This window comes from Elephas maximus, chromosome 13, assembly GCF_024166365.1.
Source record: "Elephas maximus indicus isolate mEleMax1 chromosome 13, mEleMax1 primary haplotype, whole genome shotgun sequence".
NCBI classification, from domain to species: domain Eukaryota; kingdom Metazoa; phylum Chordata; class Mammalia; order Proboscidea; family Elephantidae; genus Elephas; species Elephas maximus.
In genome coordinates, this window is record NC_064831.1 from 52981563 (window position 1) to 53003984 (window position 22422).

Sequence of the window (22422 nt, forward strand, 5' to 3'; positions counted from 1 at the left end):
AAGGGCCTCTCCCTCCTCTGAACATCCTGGGGATCAGAAGCTGTGCAGGAGGGACAGAAAGAAACACACTGCCCCTCAGTTGTCAAAATGTGCTTGGTTTTTCAATTGCCAGAGCGTGGCAGGGTTTGCCGGGAGCTCAGAGCTTCGTTTTTAATTTACAAACAGGACGATGGAAAAAGTGGTTCCACTGCAGCGTGTCGTGTGTATATGTGTATATATATACAGAAGAGATTTCCTGTTTGAAGGAATAGTTAAGAATCCTGTCAAAGAGAGAAACAAATGAATCAAATGACTATTTCATTCACTAAGAGCTTCAGACAGCCGCCCTCGGAGCTGCATTTTTCTCTAAGTTTTATGCTTTTTTTTAATCCATGAGGAAATGCCTGATCCTGAATCCCAGCTGCCACACTCTTACAGTCATGAAAAAGGGCGGGAAGCCCCCCTGGCAGAGCACAAGGGAGCAGGAGGCAGACTCCCTCACGATGGGGTATCACTGGAATCCCTGGTGGTGCCAACGGTTAACGCTCATTCGGCTACTAACTGAAAGGGTGGAGGTTCAAGTCCACCCAGAGGTGCCTCAGAAGAGAGGCCTGGCAATCTACTTCTGAAAAATCAGCCCTTGAAAACCCTGTGGAGCACTCTGACACACGTGGGGTTGCCATGAGTTGGAGTTGGCTCCACCCCAACTGATTGGTTGTTGGTTCGGTTCTCAGCACTCACATAAAATGCATGACTCCAGGAATTTTAAATCTGTTCTAATGGCTTTCTTTCCAATCCGAACACGCGGCCCAGCAACAATAAATACCTGTACCCCTATTCCGTGCCCACGCCAGGCACTGCTGTAAACGCCGGCAAGGTAGAAGGACCCGAGTCCCTAGTCAGGCCGCCCTCTCTGCTGGTCACCGTGGGTGCAGCTGCCTGCTTTGCCCTTCCATCAGCTCATTACCAGGTCTTGGGTCAGATGTGTAGGGTGGAATGCCGTTCTAAGTGTGCAGGTGCCCAGGTTTGAGTGCCGAGTAGAAATCGTGCAACAGCAGCATTTGTTTTTCTGAGAAGTTGAACATGGTCCTGCCGCCCACAGGGGAGTTGAAACTCAGTGTTTTGCAATTAAGCACTGCCAGTGTGTCCAGGACACCCAAACCAGCTCTGTTTGATCACATTTCACTTGGCTCTAAGCTTATTTTCTTGGTCATCCTTATGTTTGCATTGGTAAAGTAGATTTCTTCAAAAGAAAAAGAGGGAAAAAAAATCTTAAGTTTCTCATATGCCTTATTCTCTCTCTACGGATCCAGAGAAGGGATACAGAAGTCTTGGGTTTTGGTTTAAGGTGTGCCGGTAAGGTGTGACCGCGGGCAAATCACACCACTTTCTAGATGCTGCTTTTATCGTCTGGAAAAAGAGGAGGCTGGGATTAACGACCTTTAGGGTGCCTTCTAGCATCCAAGCCCATGAACCTAGGATTCTTTTTTTCCCAATTTTTTTTTTAATTGTGCTTTAGGTGAAAGCTTACAGCTCAAGTTAATTTCTCATTCAAAAATTTATACACGTGCTGTTTTGTGACACTGGTTGCAGTCTCCACAATGTGACAGCATGCTCCTCCTTTCCACCCCAGGTTCCCTGTGTCCATTTGTCCAGCTCCTATCCCTTCCTGCCTTCTCATCCTGCTTTTGGACGGGAGCTGCCCATTTGGTCTTGTATATTTGATTGAACTAAGAAGCACGTTCCCCACGTGTGTTATTTTTTGTTTTATAGGCCTGTCTAATCTTTGTGTGAGAGATGAAGAATCTTTGATTCTTGCGCAGAAGTTGTTTCTCCCAGAATCCCTGTGAGATTTGCAAAGTGAGAGCTGTGGCTGGTCGAGAGGAGCTGGCCAGGGGTGGGGAGTGCCCTGCTGGACGAGGCATGGGCATACCCTGTGCGTAAAGTACTGCTTCCATCTATAAGGGTGAAAATTCCAGATGACCTTTTTAGCACTGTAAAAAAATGAGGAGAAAAAAACCTTGTATTTTATAAATACTTTATTTTCCTGCTTTGAGCTATGTAATGGCAGGATACATGTAGCTGACTTTGTTCTATCGAAATGTTTTCCTTCAGAGAAGGTGGTCTTTGTTAATGTCTTGTTTCTGTTTGCAAAGCAGACTAGTGCTTAAAAAAATAAGGAAGGAAAACAATTGAAAGAAATAATTTTAGAAAAGTTACAGAAAAAGGTTAAGTGACTCTTCCCCATTACGGCTGGTGAGCCCAGCATTCTGTGACAGACTACAGGGAAACTTCTGTGCCTGCTTAAAATTTCACTTCTGGGGAATTAGGAATTCAATTTGCTGGGATGGCTCAGTCATGCCCAGAGTGCAAAGATCATTCAGAAGTGAAATAGCGTCTGTGCAAACCATCCTTTCTGGCGCTAAATGTCTTCTTTGGGAGGAAATAGCTTTTCCTTTTGGAAGGTAAAAAAGACTGGTTGAAATAGCTTGCCTTTCTATTCCGTGGTTGTTGTGAATAGGCCCCTGGGTGGCTCAAGTGGTTGGCGCTCAACTGCGAAGCTAAAGGTTGGCGGTTCGAACTCACCCAGCAGTGTGTCAGATGAAAGGCCTGGCAATCTGCTTCCGTGTAGACTACAGCCAAGAAAACCCTGTGGCGCTCAGTAGTCTGTAGCACATGGGGCCACCCTGAGTTTGAGTCGACTCCACAGCACTGGGCTTTTCTTTCTGTTCTCTGAACGGTGATGGACTATATGATATGTGACTTTAGGGCTCCTGCTCAGAACAACAACAAAACAAGAAAAAAACCCTTCATTACCCCTCTTGGTGTATTCCATGAAATGGTACCATTAGAAAACTGTTCCTTGGGATTTTCCCCAAGTAGTCATCTTTTCAGTTTGAGTAAGTTCAACAAAGCGTTGGTGGTTTGATTAGATGCCTTCATTCTTAACAGGAAGTGCCAGGCTGAGAGGGCCCTGGAAGGTTGGGAAGAGAATGGAAGAAAAGAGGGTAGATAGGTATGAAGCAGGAAAAGGGTGAGCCGTACCCAGCGGGGGACTTAGCATCTCTCATTGAGCTACAAGTCATGTCTTGCCAACTGGAAGGACTCGGGTTGGTGGAGGTCACACAGCCTCTGGCAGAACTAGGACCTAAGTCCTTTTGACCCCAAAGTCAGTGCTCCATGCCTGCCAGCTGCCTGTTTCACTGGTCTGCCTATGCTGGATCCACTCATGTCAGGACCCTGCTATGACTCCCACCCTGCCTCCCACTGCTGTTCCCAAATTGCTCTAAAGTTTGGTAGAGCTTGATCTCAAGGAGAGGGTGATGTTAGCAGTACATTGAGGTTAGACTGTTGGAACAGTTCACTCCTACCCTGCCAATGCCTAGCATAGGGTAGTTGTTGGGTGTCCTCCAGTGGAGTCAGACTTATAGCAACCCCATGTGACAAAGTAGAACTTCCCCATAGGGTTTTCTTGGCTGTAATCTTTACAGAAGCAGATGGCCAGGTCTTTCTCTTGTGCAGCCGCTGGGTGGATTCAAACTGCCAACCTTTCGGTTAGCAGCTGAGTCCTTAACCATTGCGCCAGTGGGGCTACTTGTCCAGCAGGTAGCAGGCACTGATTCAGTGTTTACTAAATCCGTGAGTAGTGGTTAGAAATGAGGCCATGTACGTGAGCAAGAAGTAGAGAGCATGTAGGGTCTCCACTGGGCCTAGAAGAATGGCGGAACAGAAGAATGGCAAGTTAGGACAGAGACCAATGAGGAAGGGACACGAACACAGAGACAAGCAGGGTCCGGTATTAGCGAAGAAGATATATTAGCCAGGCTAGTGGAATTCCTCAGGAATTATTAGCATTGTGGACGTATAATTATTGTCCCAAGCTGCCGAGGCTTGATCGGAATGTGGTTGTTATTCAGAAGTAGCCTTTGTACCGACTCTTGCCTTATTGAAAAATACAGATGGCTCCCATCTCAGAACCTGTGTGTTTTGCAGTGCTGGTGACCCTGGATTTTTGTTCACTAATTGTGTAAATTGGTGTTTATACGTTGTTCATGGCTGTTAAATTAAAAGTTTAATTACTCATTTAACAAGGGAATTTACATTCTTCTCCAAATGTAACTGCTCTTCTCAAGTGTGGCCCTTTGTTGGAGGCAGGGCTGCTGGGCTGGGTCACAGTCTGCTGGTTCTAACAGTCTTGTGCATGAGGAGGGGCAGTCCCAGGACTGGAGAGACACAAATCCAAGCATAAACCCTTACGCAGCCTGGCACAGGCCACGGGCCACATTCCTGGGTCTCGTCCATCCGGCCGTTAATCACCTTTGTGACTGATCACTTAATGCCTGCTGCTAATTAAATATATATACTGAAGCATAAGATACATAGAGAAAAATGCATATGTGTGCAGCTCAGTGAATTTTCTCAAGCTGCATACACCTAGATGAAGAATCAGAGTATTGCCGTCACCCAGAGCCCTGCTTGTGTTCCTTCCAGCTTTCTTCTTCTTGTTAGGTTCCATCGAGTCGATTCTGACTCATAGCAATCCCTGTGTACAACAGAACTAAACACTGCCCAGTCCTGCCCCATCCTCACAATTGGAGCTCTGTTTGAGCCATCATTGTAGCCACTGTGTCGGTCCATCTTGTTGAGGGTCTTCCTCTTTTTCACTGGCCCTCTACCAAGCATGATATCCTTCTCCAGGAACTGGTCCTCCTGATAACATGCCCAAAGTATGTAAGATGAAGCCTCTCTATCCTCCCTTCTACGAAACATTCTGGCTGTACTTCGTCCAAGACAGATTTGTTTGTTCTTCTGGCAGTCCATGGTATATTCAATATTCTTCACCAACAGCATAATTCAAAGGCATCAATTCTTCTTCGGTCTTCGTTATTCGTTGTCCAGCTTTCGCATGCATATAAGACGATTGAAGATACCATGGCTTGGATCAGGTGCACTTTAGTCTTCAAGGTGACATCTTTGCTTTTTAACACTTTAACAAGGTCTTTTGCAACAGATTTGCCCAATGTAATGCATCATTTGATTGCTTGACTGCTGCTTCCATGGGTGTTGGTTGCGAATCCAAGTAAAATGAAATCCTTGACAACTACGGTCTTTTCTCATTTATCATGATGTTGCTCATTGGTCCAGTTGTGAGGATTTTTGTTTTCTCTATGTTGAGGTGTAATCCATACTGAAGGCTGTGGTCTTTGATCTTCACCAGTATGTGCTTCAGGTCCTCCTCACTTTCAGCAAGCAAGGTTGTGTCATCTGCATAACGCAGGTTGTTATTGAGTCTTCCTCCAATCCTGATGCCCAGTTCTTCTTCATATAGTCTACCTTCTCAGATTATGTGTTCACCATGCAGATTGAATAAGTATGGTGAAAAGATACAACCCTGACACCCACCTTTTCTGATTTTAAACCGCTCAGGATCCTCTTGTTCCATTCCAGCAACTGCCTGTTGGTCTATGTACAGGTTCTGTGCAAGCACAATGAAGTGTTCTGAAATTCCCATTCTTCGCAATGTTATCCATAATTTGTTATGATCCACACAGTGGAATGGTTTCCTTCCAGTTTTACCTGCCCCAAAAGGTGAGTTGACTTCTAACACCCTGTATTAGTTTCACCTGCTTTTGTGCTTTACACAGATGGAATCATACAGTAGGTACACTTGTACCTGGCCTCTTCACTAAGCATTATGCTGGTGCAATTTGTCCATACCGTTGGGGATAGTTATAATCTATGGGAACATTGGTGGATCAGTGGTAGAATTTTCTTGCCTTCCCTACAGGAGACCCAAGTTCAATTCCCAGCCGGCGCATCTCATGCACAGCTTCCACCTCTCTGTCAGTGATGGCTTGTGTTTGTGTTGCTATGATGCTGAATAGGTTTCACTAGAGGTTCAAGGCTAAGGTGGACTAGGAAGAAAGGCCTGGTGTAAAAAGCCAATGAAAACCTATGGATCACAATGGTTCAGTCTGCAGCCAATTATGGGGATGATACAGGACAAGGTAGAGTTTCATTCTGTTGTCATAGGGTCATTATGAGTCAGTGCCAACTCGATGGGAGCTGACAACAACAGTTATAGTCTACTTCTTATTGGAACCCATGGTGCTCATTTCCAAATGGCTGTACGTACGCCCTACCTCTCTCAGAGTCATTCAGGGATATCAGGAAAACTACCATCTTAAAAGTGCTATACAGTATGTCTTTATAGTTTGGGAGGAAATAGGTTTAATCTGAGTGACAATGAAGAAAGGAGGTATACAGTAATTTCCTTAACAAATTACCAAAGACTGGATATCTTAAAACAACAGAAATTTATTTCTCACAGCTCTAGAGGCCAGAAATCCGAAATCAAGGTGTTAAAAGGGTTGGTTCCTTCTGGAGGCTCTGAGGTAGCATCTGTTCTATACCTCACTCCTGCTTCTGGTGGTTACCAGCAATCCTTGGTGTTCCTTGATTTGTAGGCACTCACTGCAGTCTCTGCCTTCATCTTCACTGACCTTCTTCTCTTATCCCTATGTGTCTCCTCACTTCCTAATAAGCACACTAGTCATGGGGTTAGGTCCCACCCTAAATCAGTATGACCTTACCTTAACTTGATAACATCTGCAAAGACTCAGTTTCCAAATAAGGTCACATTCAAAGGTAATGAGAATTAGGATTTGAACATGTCTTTTGGGGGACACAATTTTTTTTTTAACATTTTATTTTTGGTAAAAATGTATACAGAAAAACCTGCTCCTATTCCAGTTTCTAGATATAATGATCAATGACATTGATTACGTTTTTCACCTTGTGCCAACCTTCTTGTTATTCTGTCCTAGTTGTTTCACTCCCACTGACTTAAACTCTCTCCCCCAACCTTCTCATCTATGCTTTCTAAATAGCCGTTGACCATTTTTTCTTATATAGATAGTTTTTTCAAAAGAATGCAATACTCAAGGGTGACAATCTTTATTCTTGGAGCTAAACTGCTACTTAGTTTAAAGCTGGCTTTAGTGGGTAGTTGAATTCAAGGTGTTAAGAGTAACTCAGGGCTGTAGTCTTGGGGGCCCCTCCAGCCTTAGAAGGTCCAGTAAATCTGGATTCTTTAAGGATTTGAAGTTCCATCCACATTTTTCTCTGGGGGACACGATTTAACCCACAAGAGGAGGAAACCCAAGGTTATAGTCTTAAAAGTGGGGAAGACATTGGTTCAGCTGCAAGGTTTGACAAAATGGATCAAAGGAAATGAAGAGAGGTGGGTACTTCAGTCTGTATGTTTCTGTCCTGTGCAGGTGGGGTGTTTACTCTGTGTGACGTCAGCTATCCTGTGGGCCATGTGTTCAGCTTTATTTCTTATGGTTGCTTACTGGGGCCCCTGTGCTTAATGGCAGGGTCCTCTCCAATGTTATTGTTTATGAAGTCAGCGCATGTTTTCAATATTCTCGTTAAGCCCTCTGCCTTCACTGGGAGATGATTGCTGTGCCCCAGGAGTGATTTTTGCTTTTTGTTGGAGTGAAATCTCCGTGTTTTCTCCCATCAGGCCCTGGATGGGGATTTCTCTGAAGACAACCGTAACAAATGCCGTATTGCCACCGCGCCCTTGATCGAAGCCGTGGAGAACCTGACGGCATTCGCATCAAACCCTGAGTTTGTCAGTGTTCCCGCCCAGATCAGCTCTGAGGTAGGGAGTCTTTGCAACAGAGTAAGCCTGAGGTCTTTGGCTAGTTTTGTGTGGTACTGAATGAGTGAGAATGGTTAAAATTCCAGCGCTCTCTCTATCGATATGTAGGGTACTGTTATTTTTGTTGCTGCTATGTGCAGAGAGTTAATGAAACTCAATCTCTGCACATTGCTTGAGAAGTAACATCTTAGCTTTGTGTTGAGAACAACCTCTCTGCATAGATTAGGGATGTGTCTGTCTCGAAATGCGTCATGCTCAAAATGCTATTTAAGGAGTAAACACAGATCTCAGTGCCCACAATCTAGGCCCTGTGTAAGCCAGCCTCCACAGGTCCCTGCCCTCTGTGTCTCCTTCCAGAGGACAGAGCTAGTGACCTGGTAAATCATGGGACCTCTCAGGACCCACTCATGTCTGCATGCCTTACCCTTTGCTGTTTGGTCCTAGGGCTCCCAGGCACAGGAACCGATCCTGGTCTCTGCCAAGACCATGCTGGAAAGCTCCTCATACCTCATCCGCACTGCCCGCTCCCTGGCCATCAACCCCAAAGACCCACCCACCTGGTCCGTGCTGGCCGGACATTCCCACACCGTGTCTGACTCCATCAAGAGTCTCATCACATCCATCAGGTCAGTTTCCCATGCGGAGATAGCTGCTGGCCTGCCTCTGAACAAGGTGGGGTGGACAAGCACACTGGGCTTTTTACTTGATGATAATGTTGCTGGTCGTTATCCTCATCTTCTTCGTCTTTCTGCTACCAGTGGTAGCTCTGGTCGTAATAGTAATAGCTAATTTGAGTACTTACTGTATGCCAAATACTGTTCTAAGCATTTTACCTTATTTTATTTGATTGTTACAACAACCTCTTAAAGCAAATACTGCCAGTACTTCCATTTGATTGATGAGAAAATTCAGGCAGAAAGAATTTAGGTAACATTCCCAAAGTTACACCCAGGCCTGACGCTCTAGCCTCAGTCCTTCCAATCATGGTACATACTGTCTATACCTAGAAACTTAGAGAGCACCACTGATCATTTGGCAAGATTTGGGATTACCTTTTGTAGGTTTGAGAGGTCCTCAAGGCCACCCTCAGGTTTAATGATTTGCTAGAAAGACTCACAGAATTCAGAAACGCCATTGTACTCATGGTTACTGTTTAGTACAGGGAAAAGATACAGATTAAAATCAGCAAAAGGAGGAGGCATGTTGGACCAGGTCCAGGAGACACAAGGCACAGGGCTTCTGGTTCTCTCCCAGTGGAGTCGTGCAGGTGGCACACACTTCTAGCAACATGGCGACGCTCACAGAGTATTGCCAAGCAGGGAAGCTCCCCTGAGCCTTGGTTTCCAGGTTATTTGGAGTTGGTCGTATAGACATGGTTGACTATGTCTCGTTGACCTCAGTCTCCAGCCCCTCCAGAGGTTATCAGATACCGCACAGCCCAAGGCTCCCACAATAAATCACATTGTTAGCATAGACTAACTGGTGTGGCCCAAGGCCCGCAAATAAACAAAAATACTCTTAGCAGGCAAGATATTCCGAGAGTTAGAGGTTACCTCCCAGGAGCTGGGGCCAAGGCCAAACCCTTCTTTGGGGAAAGTTAATCCTTTATTGTGTACCTTTCGTTTGCAAATAAGAGAAAAAGAATGTCCTAAACCCCCGTGGTAACTCTGAAGTCTTTGGTGATCTTAAACACCAGGTGCCATAGAGTCAGCTCCAACCATGGGAACCGCATGTATGTCCGAGCAGAACTATACTCCATGTGGTTTGCAGTGACTGAGTTTTTGGAAGTAGATTGACAGGCCTTCAGAGGCACCTCTGAGTGGACTTAAACTGCCAAGCAGTCAGTTTGTAGCTGAGCGCATTACCGTTTGCACCACTCAGGGACTCCTTCATAATCTTAGGACCCTGAAAAACATTCCTTGAGTAGATACAACATTTCTCAGTTTGACCAAAGTTAACTCCCCAGGGCATGGAATGCATCACTTTCCTTTGTTATATTTTGTTTCTCAACTGCTTTTCAAACCCAGAACTGCAGTTAACTTTCTTAATGATTTTTCTTGCAAAGAAAAATCTACTAAATATTTTAATGCCTATGAGAGCCCAGATAATGGATAATGTCTAATGCAGTGAGCATGATACGTTTGCACTGAAAATGGTGCTGACCTTTTTATTACAAGGGGTCCGTGCTTAAGTCAGTGAATGGAGAATCCATGCTCAAACAATTTTATTGTGCAGTTGCTTGGCGCACCAGCCTGAAATGGAGGGCAGCACCATATCCTTTCCTCCAGGGAAAAGTAGATTTATCTCAGGTGTTAAATTACAAAAGGCACAGGCTAGGCAGAGAGGCATTGCCAAGCGAGGATCAGGGATTTACTCCTTAAATAAGGTGATCGAGTGGGCGGGAAGTGGACAGAGGCCCTGGCCCGCCAACGCAATGGCAGGTTGTGGACTTGAGCCCATGTTTGACTTGTGCGGTCCCTTCCAGAGACAAAGCCCCGGGGCAGAGGGAGTGCGACATCTCCATCGATGGCATCAACCGATGCATCCGGGACATCGAGCAGGCCTCACTGGCAGCTGTCAGTCAGAGCCTGGCCACAAGGGATGACATCTCCGTGGAGGTATGCTGGGCTCTGTGCCACTCAGAAGCCTCTGGACATGCTGAAGAATCTCAGCATCAGGCTTTGGGGGCTGAGGGTGTGCGATCAGAAGGCTTTGATCCTGGAGTTTCCTCACTGGACAGACTTCCCCTGTAGAACTACCCTGGGCAGCTCTCTGTCTGGAGGGTCTGGGCAAATGCGAGTGGAGAGAACGAGAGTTTGCTGACAGAACAAATGGACTGGCGGGAGCAGAGGGTTCATGTGTGGCTGGAATGTAGAGAAATTATCAATGCTAGATTATTAGAGTGTTCCCATAGACAGGGTTACCATACTCACTTTTAACACATCAGCAGAGGAGGCTTCTCCCCTCACTCACCCGTTTCCAAGAAAATAAAGTAGTAAACATTCTCAGCCTTTGTGGAATGCTAGAATTATTATTCATAACCTGCTATAATGGAGCCCTGATGGCGCAGTGCTTAAGAGTTGACTGCTAAACAAAAGGTTGGCAGTTCAAATCCACCAGCTGCTCCTTGGAAACCCCATGGGGCGGATCTACTCTGTCCTATAGAGTTGCTATGAGTTGGAATCGACGTGACGACAATGGGTTTGGGTTTTGTTTTGTTTTTTTTTAATAGTGGCACAGTGATTAAAAGCTCGGCTGCCAACCAAAGGTCGGCAGTTTGAATCCACCAGCTGCTCCTTGGAAACCCTATGGGGCAGTTCTGTTCTGTCCTGTAGGGTCACTATGAGTCAGAATCAACTCAACAGCAACAGATTTGGTTTGATTTTTTTATTAAAACATAGTATCTATGAAAAACCAACTGCCAATATTATATGTACTCAATGGAGAAAGACTAAGAGCCTTCCCATTGAGCACAGGAGTGATATAAGGATGCCTGCTATCACTGCTTCTATTCAGTATCATTCTAGAAGTCCTAGGCAAAGCAATGCAGCAAGAAAAAGAAAAGATATCCAAATTGGAATAGAAGAAGAAAAACTGTATTTGCAGATGACATGATCCTATACATAAAACATTATATGGACCTAGAAAAGTATGTGCAAGTGTACAGCCTAATGAATTATCACAAAAGGAGTATGCCCCAAAATCAGCACCCAGATGAAGAAAGAGGCCCAGCACCTCAGAAGCTGCCTCGTGCCTCCATCCTTTCACATCCCTCCCAGAGCATACCGTCTATGACTTCTCACATCAGTCCTGTTCCTTTCTTTTTTTTTTCCACTTTATGTAAACGGAGTCCTACAGTGTGCAGTCTTCTTATCTGTCATCTTTTACATAGCATTATGGTTTTCTTTGCAGTTCACTGACATCATAAGTTGAAATTCTCTTTTAAGCATGTAATTGCCACACTAGGAAGAAAATCCCCCCCCCCCCCTGACTGCGTGTGTTTCCTAGTTATTCTATGTTTAATTTAATAAACTTCTGTACTAAGTCAACATTGCTGAAATATTCTCGTGTTCTTGACCGGAATCACAAGTTGAATGTGAAGAGAGTAAGTTATCACTAAATAAGATCCTTGGAAGTTTCTCCCCACTCCCTTCCTCCTTTTCTTTTTTTTCTAGGACCTTGTTTTAAGTTTGCACGTTAGGCCACTGCTCTTGCTAAACTCCCAGCCCCCAGTCAGTAGATAGCATTGTTCTATAGGAAAGTAGCAAAGGCCAGAGTCTCATTTCACTGTGTCAGGGGTCATCCAATGTTCTGAACTCTTAATCCTGCACCTAACAGTGAATCTACCATGAAATTCCTACAGCCAATGTGATCCTGCTGCTTGTCAGTCATCTTTGCTTCTTGATCTGAATGTTGGTTTTGGGGCATATTCATTTTGTGATAATTCATCAAGCTGTGTACTCATGTGTACTTTTCTGTATCCATATGATGTTTTAATAATCTTCACCTTTGGATTCCCCACCCCTCACACTCACCACATCCTCTGGGTATCTTGCCCCATCGCTTTTCAACAGGAGTTCAATTTTGGGAGGTAGAGAGATTAAACTGTCTCTCAAACCTGGGAGGAACTACCTTGAGGGTGCCATCTTTAATGTTTGTGACCACATCACCAAATAAAGTAAACTAGAGCCCAGGCTGAGCTCAAGGGGCATCTCACTGACATTTCACAGGGCACTGTTTAGAACGTAGTCCTGCATTCAACAGAAGATCTCATTTTATGTCACTCCCATTTCCCCTTCAGACCTTATTAGTTCTGGAGGACTTGGCGACCTGGATGTTCCCTCAGCCCCCACCATTAGGTCTTCCATTTGCACAAAGTTGTCTTTCCTTCTTGGAAAACCACAGCTGCTGTACTTTTCAGTAGTCACACTGAATAACCAGTAAAGATGCATAGCATCAGTTGTCACTCCTGGTTGTGAGATCAAGAAGCCAGTAGAAGGATCAGGCACCATCAGGAAGGGCTCAAGCAAGTATTTCTTAGACCTGCCCCTTGTCTCTCACAGGAAGCACTCTGGGGTTTTGGAGCCCAGGGGAGCTGAGGCAGCACTGGGGAGAGCAGGGTGGAGCAGCAGCTTGATGGTACAAGCACAGGCATTTTGAATGTCCATTTCATGGGGCTCCCTCACCTTTCACATGGGCCTTTTTCCTTGTGAGATGAACTCGACAGTTGTGTCCTTATTAGGCCCTGCAGGAGCAGCTGACTTCAGTGGTACAGGAGATCGGACACCTTATCGACCCCATCACCACAGCAGCTCGGGGAGAAGCAGCCCAGCTGGGACACAAGGTAACGTGCACCAAGGACCCTGCTGAGAGCGTGTCGTGCTCAGGGGAGAGGAGAGAGGTGTGCATTGACTTTGTTCCCAGCACCTGTCCTGCCAGCTGCTGCATCTTGGTCCAGTGGTAGCTTAAGCTGCAGAAAAATCTACTCCATTGAGTTTATTTTGAATTTGAAGAAGCTCTGGCGATACAGTGGCTAAAGCGCTTGGCTGCTAACTAAAAGGCGGATGATTCAAACCCACCAGCCGCTTTGCGGCGAAACGACGTGACTGTCTGTTTTCGCAAAGATGTACAGCCTTGGAAACCCTATGGAGAGGTTCTCCTCTCCTATAGGGTCACTAAGTGGGAATCAACTTGACAGCAATGAGTTATTTTTCATTTAAGAGGACAGTGGTGGTTTGGTGGTCGAATTCTCGCCTTTCATCTGGGAGACCCAGGTTCTGTTCCCAGCCAGTGCACCTCATCTACAGCCACCACCCATCTGTCAGTGGAGGCTTGAACGTTCCTGTGATGCTGAACAGGTTTCGGCAGAACTTCCAGACTGAGACAGACTGGGAAGAAAGGCCTGGTGATCTACTTCCAAAAAACCAGGCAATAAAAACTCTATGGGTCACAATTGTTTGAGCTGCAGGATTGTTGATGGGGATGGCATAAGACAGGGCAGCATCTCATTCCATTGTGCGTGGGGTCGCCAGGAGTCAGCAATTTTGTGTTTGCCCCTACTATGTTCTTACACGTGAAGAAGGGAATCCTTGCAGACGTCCCTTCTGGATGAGCAAAGCCTTCTTCCTCCAAGGCCCCTCCAGAGGAGCCATCACTGAGAATTAACACCTACCTTTCTTAAGTGTCAAACAATGTTTTGACTGTGTGATGTTCATTTTGCAAATCCTTTGAGGAGAGTTGGCTTGACCTGTGGCCTGTGCCTCATCAGGGAGAGGTCAGAGTTGGATTGTTAACAACCTTCAGGGTTTCCTAGCATTCGTCAGTGCAGCTGTCTGTTTCAAGGTGCAGATCAAGAAATCCAGCAGCCAAAATCTTTTCTGCAGGTATCGATTTTAAAAAAATCAATATTGCTCTTTTAAATTACAGAATACCATCAGGGTCTGCTAAGCTTTCTGCTGGTTCTGAGGTGAGGTTTGTGAGATCTAAAATGACCAGTGCCTCTCTGCCTCCTTGAGTGTGGCAAATGCCATTTTTCAGCGGAGTTCCTTCATAATGAGAAAAGGGCTTGTCTACCTGTGTGAAGAGGGTTTGGAGACTGGTCTGGAGGATAGGACTCTGCAGGCTGGCAAGCTGGGGCCCTTGCTCAGCCGTCTATCATCCGGTGTTAGGAACTGAATTGCATTCCTCAGAATTATGTGTTGGAATCCTAACCCCCATACGTGGTTAAGAGCTCAGCTCCTGTAACCAAAAGGTCGGCAGTTGGAATCCACCAGCCGCTCCTTGGGTACCCTATGGGGCAGGTCTACTTCGTGGACTTGATGGCAATGTTTTTTTTTTATATAATACCTGTGTAATCCTCGTTGGAAATAGGGCCTTCTTTGTCATGTTGATGAGGCCATATCAGCATAGGGTGTGTCTTACATCTAATCACTTTTGAGATATAATAGGCACAGAAGCCAACAAGCACAAACCGGTAAAGATAGATGCCAAGTGTGGATCACCAGGGACCCGAGGGAGGCCAAGTAGAATGCTAGAGAATCCGAGACAAGGATGGTCCCCTAGAGCCCTGAATTCATGCAGACTTCTAGCCTCCTACACTGTGAGAAGATAAACTTTTGTTCATTAAAGCCATGAGTATTTCTGTTACAGCAGCACTAAGAAACTAAATTAGAGGACAAGGAAACCAAGTTAGAGAAACCAGATGTTTCAGCAGTTACTTTTAATTTTAGTAGGAATTTCATAAGGAAGCATTTCTAGACTCCTTCAGAGGGCAATATCTTTGTCTCCACAGATACTGTTGGAAGATTAATTCCTGGGTTAGTGGGTAGCATCAAAAGAAAATTAATATGTTTGTGTCACTGAGTTATAAATTTACTCTTGACACTTTGGCTAAGTAAGTCTCTCACCTTCTAGGAGTTTTGGACAAAGGAAGTCTATGAGACCACGTTTCAAGAGGAGTCATTGCCTGAGAGTTACTGGCACATTGTTTTAAATGTCCTATTACAGCATCTAGGGCTGTCCTGGCTCGGCAGCTAGGACACCACTTGGGAGGGATGAGAAATGCAGATCCTCCGCTGACACCCTAGATCCAGGGAATCAACGTCATGTATCAGATACTCCAAATTCTGTCTTATTTTGCATCGACCCAGGTGAGGGTGTTTCCTGTTCTGTCACATCTTTCCAGAACAGAAGGTTGTAGGGCTCTTGCTGTGCTCCCTGTTGTTGTCGTTAGCTGCCCTCGAGTCAGCCCTCGACTCATGGCGACCCCATGCCCAGCAGAACGAAGCACTGCCTCGTCCTGCGCCATCACCATGATCAGCTGCAGATTAGATTGTTGAGAATCCATAGTTTTCATTAGCTGATTTTTGGAAGTAGATCACCAGGCCTTTCTTCCTAGTCTCTCTTAGTCTGGAGGGTCTGCTGAAACCTGTTCAGCATCACAGCAACATGCAAGCCTCCACTGACAGATGGGTGGTGGCTGTACATGAGGTGCGTTGCCCGGGAATTGAACTCAGGTCTCCCTCATGGAAGGTTGCCCTCATTGAACCATCAGTGCTTCGTAGATACAGACAAAAGGGAAAATCACATCACTTCATCTGCCTTTGTCCAACTGGGGCAATAAAATAAAGTAGTATTGGATTATAACCCAAAGTATAAAATAATTATCAATTAGTTCATACCGATATAAATAAATGACCAAATGACTAAATAGAGAGAAAATACAAATCTCCCATGCAGAAGAATTCCAAAGAATATATGTGGATGTTCTGCGCCCCCCCCAGGGGGCAGAGCCTAACTCCCCACTCCTTCAGCCCCCCCCAGGTTGAGCTGATCATGGGCAGAACATCAAAACTGATATCATTTTTGCTTGGTTGAAATGCTCATTCTCCGTGGGGCAGAAGGCAATGGGATTGGCTTCCCAGAAGCTTTTGAGGGTGCGTTAGATCTCAGGCATCTTTTCTCAGCTCCCCTGCCCCCCATTCTTATCCTGCTCCCCCTTCCTTCTGAGTTTCTAAGGCACTCCCCTTTGGTTCTTTAAAATGCATTTTATTTGCAAAACCGACAGTTTGTACAATTGAATTCAGTGCTCACACGTAACTCTGAATCTCAGAGTGAGTTTCTTAGCACTTCTACCAGGGATGGATTACCCAATAAGCAAGGTATGCTTAGGCTTACTTGTGCTTACTTACTAATCTGTAGCACACAGTTTGATCTGTTTGTCATCAAAGACGTGGTGAAACCCATGTGAAATTGCTCAGTAAAAAAAAAAAAAAAATCAGTACAGATTAGTAATTAAACACAATTAAGCCTGTGTGTACCTTGCTCAGTGTAAGCCCATGCGTACCTTGCTTACTGGTTAATCTGCCCCTGGGTTTTTCACCATCATCATAGGTGAGGTGTATACCTCCCCAAAGGAAGTAAAAACCAAGCAAGAGTTCATAAGTCAGCAAGTACTTTCAAAAGTAAATTTAATAGATTTGTGCTCTGTGAGTCATTCATCCCCTTTCCCACCCCCTCCCAGCCATTGGTGACCCTGAAGGAGACCCATGTACTTACAGGTTGCATCCGTGGATTTTTTTTTCTCTTGAAAGGTCACACAGCTGGCGAGCTACTTTGAACCCTTGGTCTTGGCTGCAGTTGGTGTGGCCTCCAAGATCCTTGACCATCAGCAGCAGATGACAGTGCTGGACCAGACCAAGACGCTTGCAGAGTCTGCCCTGCAGATGTTGTATGCAGCCAAAGAAGGTGGTGGGAACCCCAAGGTACAGGTCAGGGTGTTGGGGATTCACTTAAAACCTCTAAGAAGCCATCACACATTCCTGCTATACAGTATTGCTCCAGGAAAAATACCTTCAGTTCTCGCTTGGTGGCATTTGATTTCCCATTATCAGGTGGTCATTAGGAGATCATTAGGAGAAGAGCCAGAAATGTACATAATCAAAGCTCATTTGTAAGTTCTTTTTTTTCTGACAGAAGTGTGGGCAAGTGTCCTTGAGGAGGAAAATCGTATTGTGTGATTATTACAGGAATAGAAGCTGTAATACCTGCTGGGCACCTGCTGAGTGTTGAAACCTGGCTTGGGCAAGTGAATGTCATTTTCATCCCAGGCACTAAAGTTCACCTGTGGCATTTGGTTTTGTTGCTGTGGGGACAGTAGGTTGATATGAAAATCACACTTCAACTTTGCAAGTGGAATATTTCTCTAGCCTGGTGACAGCATGTCATTTTCTCTCGGGGGCGACATTTGTGTCAGAGCAATTGCTTTCCTTGGGAAACCATAGTAGACCTTGTTTCATGAGTGCTCTGGTACCTGGCGAGGAGGTTGGAGGCTCCCCCTACTATTTGCGCATCCCAGCAGCCCGCACCGCTTCATGAGTCTAATCTTAATAGGGCCTCACCTAAGCATACTGACTTGAGAGAGTACAGACTGTGAAGATCTGTATATGACACTCATTTGCAAGCTGTAGCATTCTGTATATGTATATGTATTATCATTAGCTTATGTTACATCTCTCATGCCTTCAAATTAGTAGCATGGTATAGCAGAGAAGACTCTGGATTGAGTCAGAAGCATAAAACAAGGGTTTCTTGTTGTTAGTTGCCCTCATGTCAGCTTCGACTCAAAGCGACCTTATGTGTAACAAAACAAAACATTGCCCAGTCGTGCTCCCTCTTTACGATCGTTGGTGTATTTGGGCTCATCTTCCCACACTGTCTCAGACAGTGTTCTGTTATGATCCATGAGGTTTCCATTGGCTAATTTCAGACATAGATTGCCAGGCCTTTCTTCCTAGTCTCTCTGAGTCCGGAAGATTCTCTGAAACCTGCCTACCGTGAGTGACCCTGCTGGTATTTGAAAAACTGGTATATAGCTTCCAATGTCACACCAACACACAAGCCACCACAGTATGACAAACTGACAGATGAGTGGTGATGTGATCTTATAGCTGACAGTTACTGAGTGCTGACTCTCTGTTTCCTATATCTTTACGTTATTTAATTCTCAAAAAAATTCTATGAGATAGGTAACTTCCCAGTTTGCAGATGTGGAAACTAGACTGAGAGTGCTTAAGTTATCCACGATCTCAAGTGGACGTGGAGTCAGGATTCAGTCAGTGCTCTTAACCAGAAAACACTATGGGAACAAAAGTGGACCTTGTCCCAAGCCAAGGCTGGAGAAGGGTCAAGAAAAGCCACAGGTGCTATGTTTGAGCCCATTGTTGTAGCCACTGTGTCAGTCCCTCTCGTTGAGAATCTTCCTCTTTTTCACTGACCATCTACTTTACCAAGCGTGATGTCATTCTCCAGGGACTTCTGGTAACGTGTCCAAAATGCATGAGACAAAGTCTCGCCATCCTCACTTCTAAGGAGCATTCTGGCTGTACTTCTTCCAAGACAGATTTGTTCATTCTTCTGGCAGTGCACGGTATATTCAGTACTCTTCGCCGACACTGTAATTCGAAGGCATCCATTCTCTTTTGGTCTTCCTTGTTCATTGTCCAGCTTTCACATGCATATGAGGCAGTTGAAAACACCATGGCTTGGATCTGACACACCTTAGTCATTAAAGTGATATCTTTGCTTTTTAACACTTTAAAGAGGTCTTTTGCAACAGATTTTCCCAATGCAGAACATAGTTTGATTTCCTGACTGCTGCTTCTGTGTGGCATAGATAGAATTATAAAAAGATTGTGACATCTTCAGAAAATAACAAGCCATCTGATGTGTCTGGAATATGTAGAGAGGTACAGGGAGCTGGGAGAGTGAATAGACTGGGACTCTATGGTGACAGGTCTGCTCTCCCACCCTACGGAGTTTGGTCTGTATGGTAAGCAGTGGGAAGCCATGGACGGTCTTTAAGCAGAGGAATGACACGATCTAGTTTAGAAACATCGTCCTGGTAGCAGCCTCATTTGGACTTGCACTTTCAATGTTCGACTGTTTTATTCATACATCCAGCAGTTACTAGAACCTGATTCTAGGGATGCTAAATAAATTTAGAGCTGGCCCCTGCCCCAGGTTGTTCAGAATCTTTGGGAAAAATAAATCTAGTTGCTGAATTGATGAGATAGAGCTAGAAGAACAAAGAGCACTGTTTTGACTGGATAGATTAGTGATAGTGCCCCAAAGTCAGGCTAGCCAGGGCTTCAAACACGTTTCTTCTGGTTCAGTCATGGCGAAGGAAACAGAACCAACCCAAATTTTTAAAATTTGGGTGAACCAGAACAGGAAAAATTACGGGTCGAAGCCCTGCTAGAAACCTAATCTCCTTCTTAGAAAACAAGGGCAGCGTAAGTGTTGCATAGCAACCAAATCTCTTGCCCATCGGATTTTGAGCAGAATCAGAAACAGTGGTGCCCTGCTCGAAGATGGCGTCTGACAGCACTGCTTTGAATATGTGACCCTCTCCACAGTTCTGCCCATAATCCAGTCTCAAGCATCGGGCTCCTGAAAGGGCTCGCTGTGCCTTTTCCCAGTCTCCTATTCTACAGCTTCAGCCTGTAATTCTTCCCGTTCTAGTTATTGGCCCAGTGTACCCAAATTTTTAAAATTCAGATTTGTTCCAGTTTCACTTCATTGGCCATGACTGAGCCAGTTCAAACCGGTTCAAAGCCCTGAGGCCAGCCACCTTTGTACCCTCCCCAAACTGGTGGAGCCAGAACGCATCCTCTGACCCAGTTCTGAGTTGTTTTTTCTTACCTCTGCAGGCCTCTGTCCCATCCTGTGAGAGTTGCAGTCCCAGCAGAATGATTCTAAGTAGGAATTCTCTGCCTAGACTGCAAGTTCAGAACTCCTTGTGGAATGTTCTTTTATCCCAAGGGGCCTCTTTGTTGGAGCTTAGGTAGTTAGCACTCTAAGTTTTATAAAGATGTGCTTGCAAATGCCAGCTGAAAGCCAGCATGACATAGTTTTCAGTAAATGTCCAGGTGCTCTGGGTGATGAACTAAAACATGTGATGAGTGAAGGCAAGAGAGGCCTTCTCTCCTCTCACTCCTACCTCATTCAGCCTGCAGTGTCCGCCATCCTGACAGACTTGTCACATTGATGCCTGGGACATTAGAAATTTGCTTACAGGCCTTTCCTAAGGGTGTGATGTCCAGACCTAATCAAATTGGATGTTATTCTTTGAGCAATGTTTACTAGATGCTTGCTAGGTGATAGGCATTCTACGTCCCTTGCAGAGGAAATGGAGTTAAAATATGGTTACTAAATAATTGTCAGTGGCTTTGATTGGGTGAAAAATAGCACAAGCTTTGGGGTCAGACATAATTGGATTCAAACTCCAATCCTGCCTTTTGCTAGCAAATTACTTCCTTTGTTTCCTCATCTAAACAACGGGGTTCATAATGAATACCTGCCTAGAATAGTTGAAGAGATTAAATGAGATAATGTGCCTGTACTGGGATAGGTAGTGTCCCACTAAAATTCACGTTCTTCCTGGAACCTCAGAATGTGACCTTATTTGGAAACAGGATCGTTATGGGTGTAATTAGGTAAGTTAACATGAGGTCATACTGGAGTGGGTGGGCCACTAACCCACTATGACTGATGTCCTTATAAGAAGGGAGAAGGGACACAGACTCACAGGGAAGATGGCCACATGAAGGTGGAGGCAGAGATTGGACTGATGCTGCCACAAGCCAGGTGACACTTGGGGCCACCAGAAGCTGGAGGAAGGGTTCCCCTTTAGAGGCTTCAGAGGGAACATGGACCAGCTGACACCCTGATTTCAGACTTCTGACCTCCAGAACTGTGAGAGAATAAATTTCTGTTGTTTGAAACTGCTCAGGTTACAGTAACTTGTTAGGAAACATCTCAGTCTCCTAGTGCTGCTGTAACAGAAATACAAGTAGGGGCTTTAAAGAACAAATTTCTTCTCTCACAGTTCTAGAGGCTGCAAGTCCAAACCAGGGTCTTGGCCATGTTGATTCCTTTCTTGTAGGTAGTCCTGGGCAGTCCTTGGTTCCTTGGCTTGTAGACAGTCTCACAGACATGGTATCTGTGTGTCCTCACGTGCATGTCTCTGTTTCTCATCTGCTCTTTTATAACTCAGAAGTGATTAGATTGAGAACCCACCCTGGCTCAAGAATGATCTAATTAACATAACAAAGGGAACTTTATTTCCAAATAGGATTACATCCATAGATACAGGGATTGCTTTTCCTTTCAGTCGTTTAGTGCTGCTGTAACATAAATACCACAAGTGGATGGCTTTAACAAACAGAAGTTTATTCCCTCTCAGTTTAGGAAACTAGAAGTCCGAATTCAGGGTGTCAGCTCTCAGGGAAGCCTTTCTCTCTCTGTCGGTTCTGGAAGAAGGTCCTTGTCGTCAATCTTCACCTGGTCTAAGAGCTTCTCAGTGCAGGGACCTCAGGTCCAAAGGATGCGTGCACTCCAGGCACTTCTTTCTTGATGATATGAGATCCGTCTCCTCTCTGCTCTCTTTTATATCTCAAAATAGATTGGCTCAAGATACAACCTAATCCTGTTGATTGCATCCTGTCTCATTAACATCACTACCTCTAATCCTGCTTCATTAACATCATCCCCCCACTCCCCCACTGCCATCGAGTTGATTCCGACTCATAGCAACCCTATAGGACAGAGTAAAACTGCCCCATAGAGTTTCCAAGGAGCGCCTGGCAGATTCAAACTGCCGACCTCTTGGTTAGCAGCCATAGCACTTAACCACTACCCCACCAGAGTTTCCCGTTAACATCATAGAGGTTAAGATTTACAACACATAGGATAATTACAGAATGCTCATTAGCAAGGATGGCCAGATTATGTCCCACATACTTTGGACCTGTTATCAGGAGAGATCAGTTCTTGGAGAAGGATGTCATACTTGGTAGAGGGTCATCCAAAAAGAGGAAGACCCTCAACAAGGTGGACTGACATAGTGGCTGCAGCAGTGGGCTCAAGAATAACAATGATTGTGTGGATGGCGCAAGACCCGCAGTGTTTCGTTCTGTAGTACGTATGGTCGCTATGAGTCGGAGCCAATTCAGCGGCACCTAATGACGACGACAAGGATAATTACATCAAATCAGAAAATGGAGGACATCCATATAATACTGAGAATCATGGCCTAGCCAAGTTGACACTCATTTTGGGGGGGCATAATTTTTTTTTTTTAATTCAGTCCCTAACAGGTAGCCAGAGGAAACTAAAGCAGAACCTGACACACTGTGTATTAAAAAAAAAAAACAGTGGCAGCCCCCTAGCCCAGGCTCAATGAATCTCATGCATTTCAAAGGTCTTTGCTGGGC

The 22422-nt window shown here is 45.1% G+C and overlaps 1 protein-coding gene across 11 annotated transcripts in view; it reads left to right on the forward strand.

Annotated features, from left to right (window-relative positions):
* Positions 1 to 22422, forward strand: part of TLN2 (talin 2) — a 490123-nt gene that overhangs the window by 387546 nt on the left and 80155 nt on the right. For all 11 annotated transcript variants that reach the window (XM_049905877.1, XM_049905876.1, XM_049905875.1 and 8 more), the window contains 5 exons: positions 7508 to 7648; positions 8093 to 8274; positions 10134 to 10266; positions 12891 to 12992; positions 16741 to 16911. In XM_049905877.1, coding sequence (XP_049761834.1) covers positions 7508 to 7648; positions 8093 to 8274; positions 10134 to 10266; positions 12891 to 12992; positions 16741 to 16911 — 729 coding nt within the window. The remainder of the gene's footprint in view (positions 1 to 7507; positions 7649 to 8092; positions 8275 to 10133; positions 10267 to 12890; positions 12993 to 16740; positions 16912 to 22422) is intronic.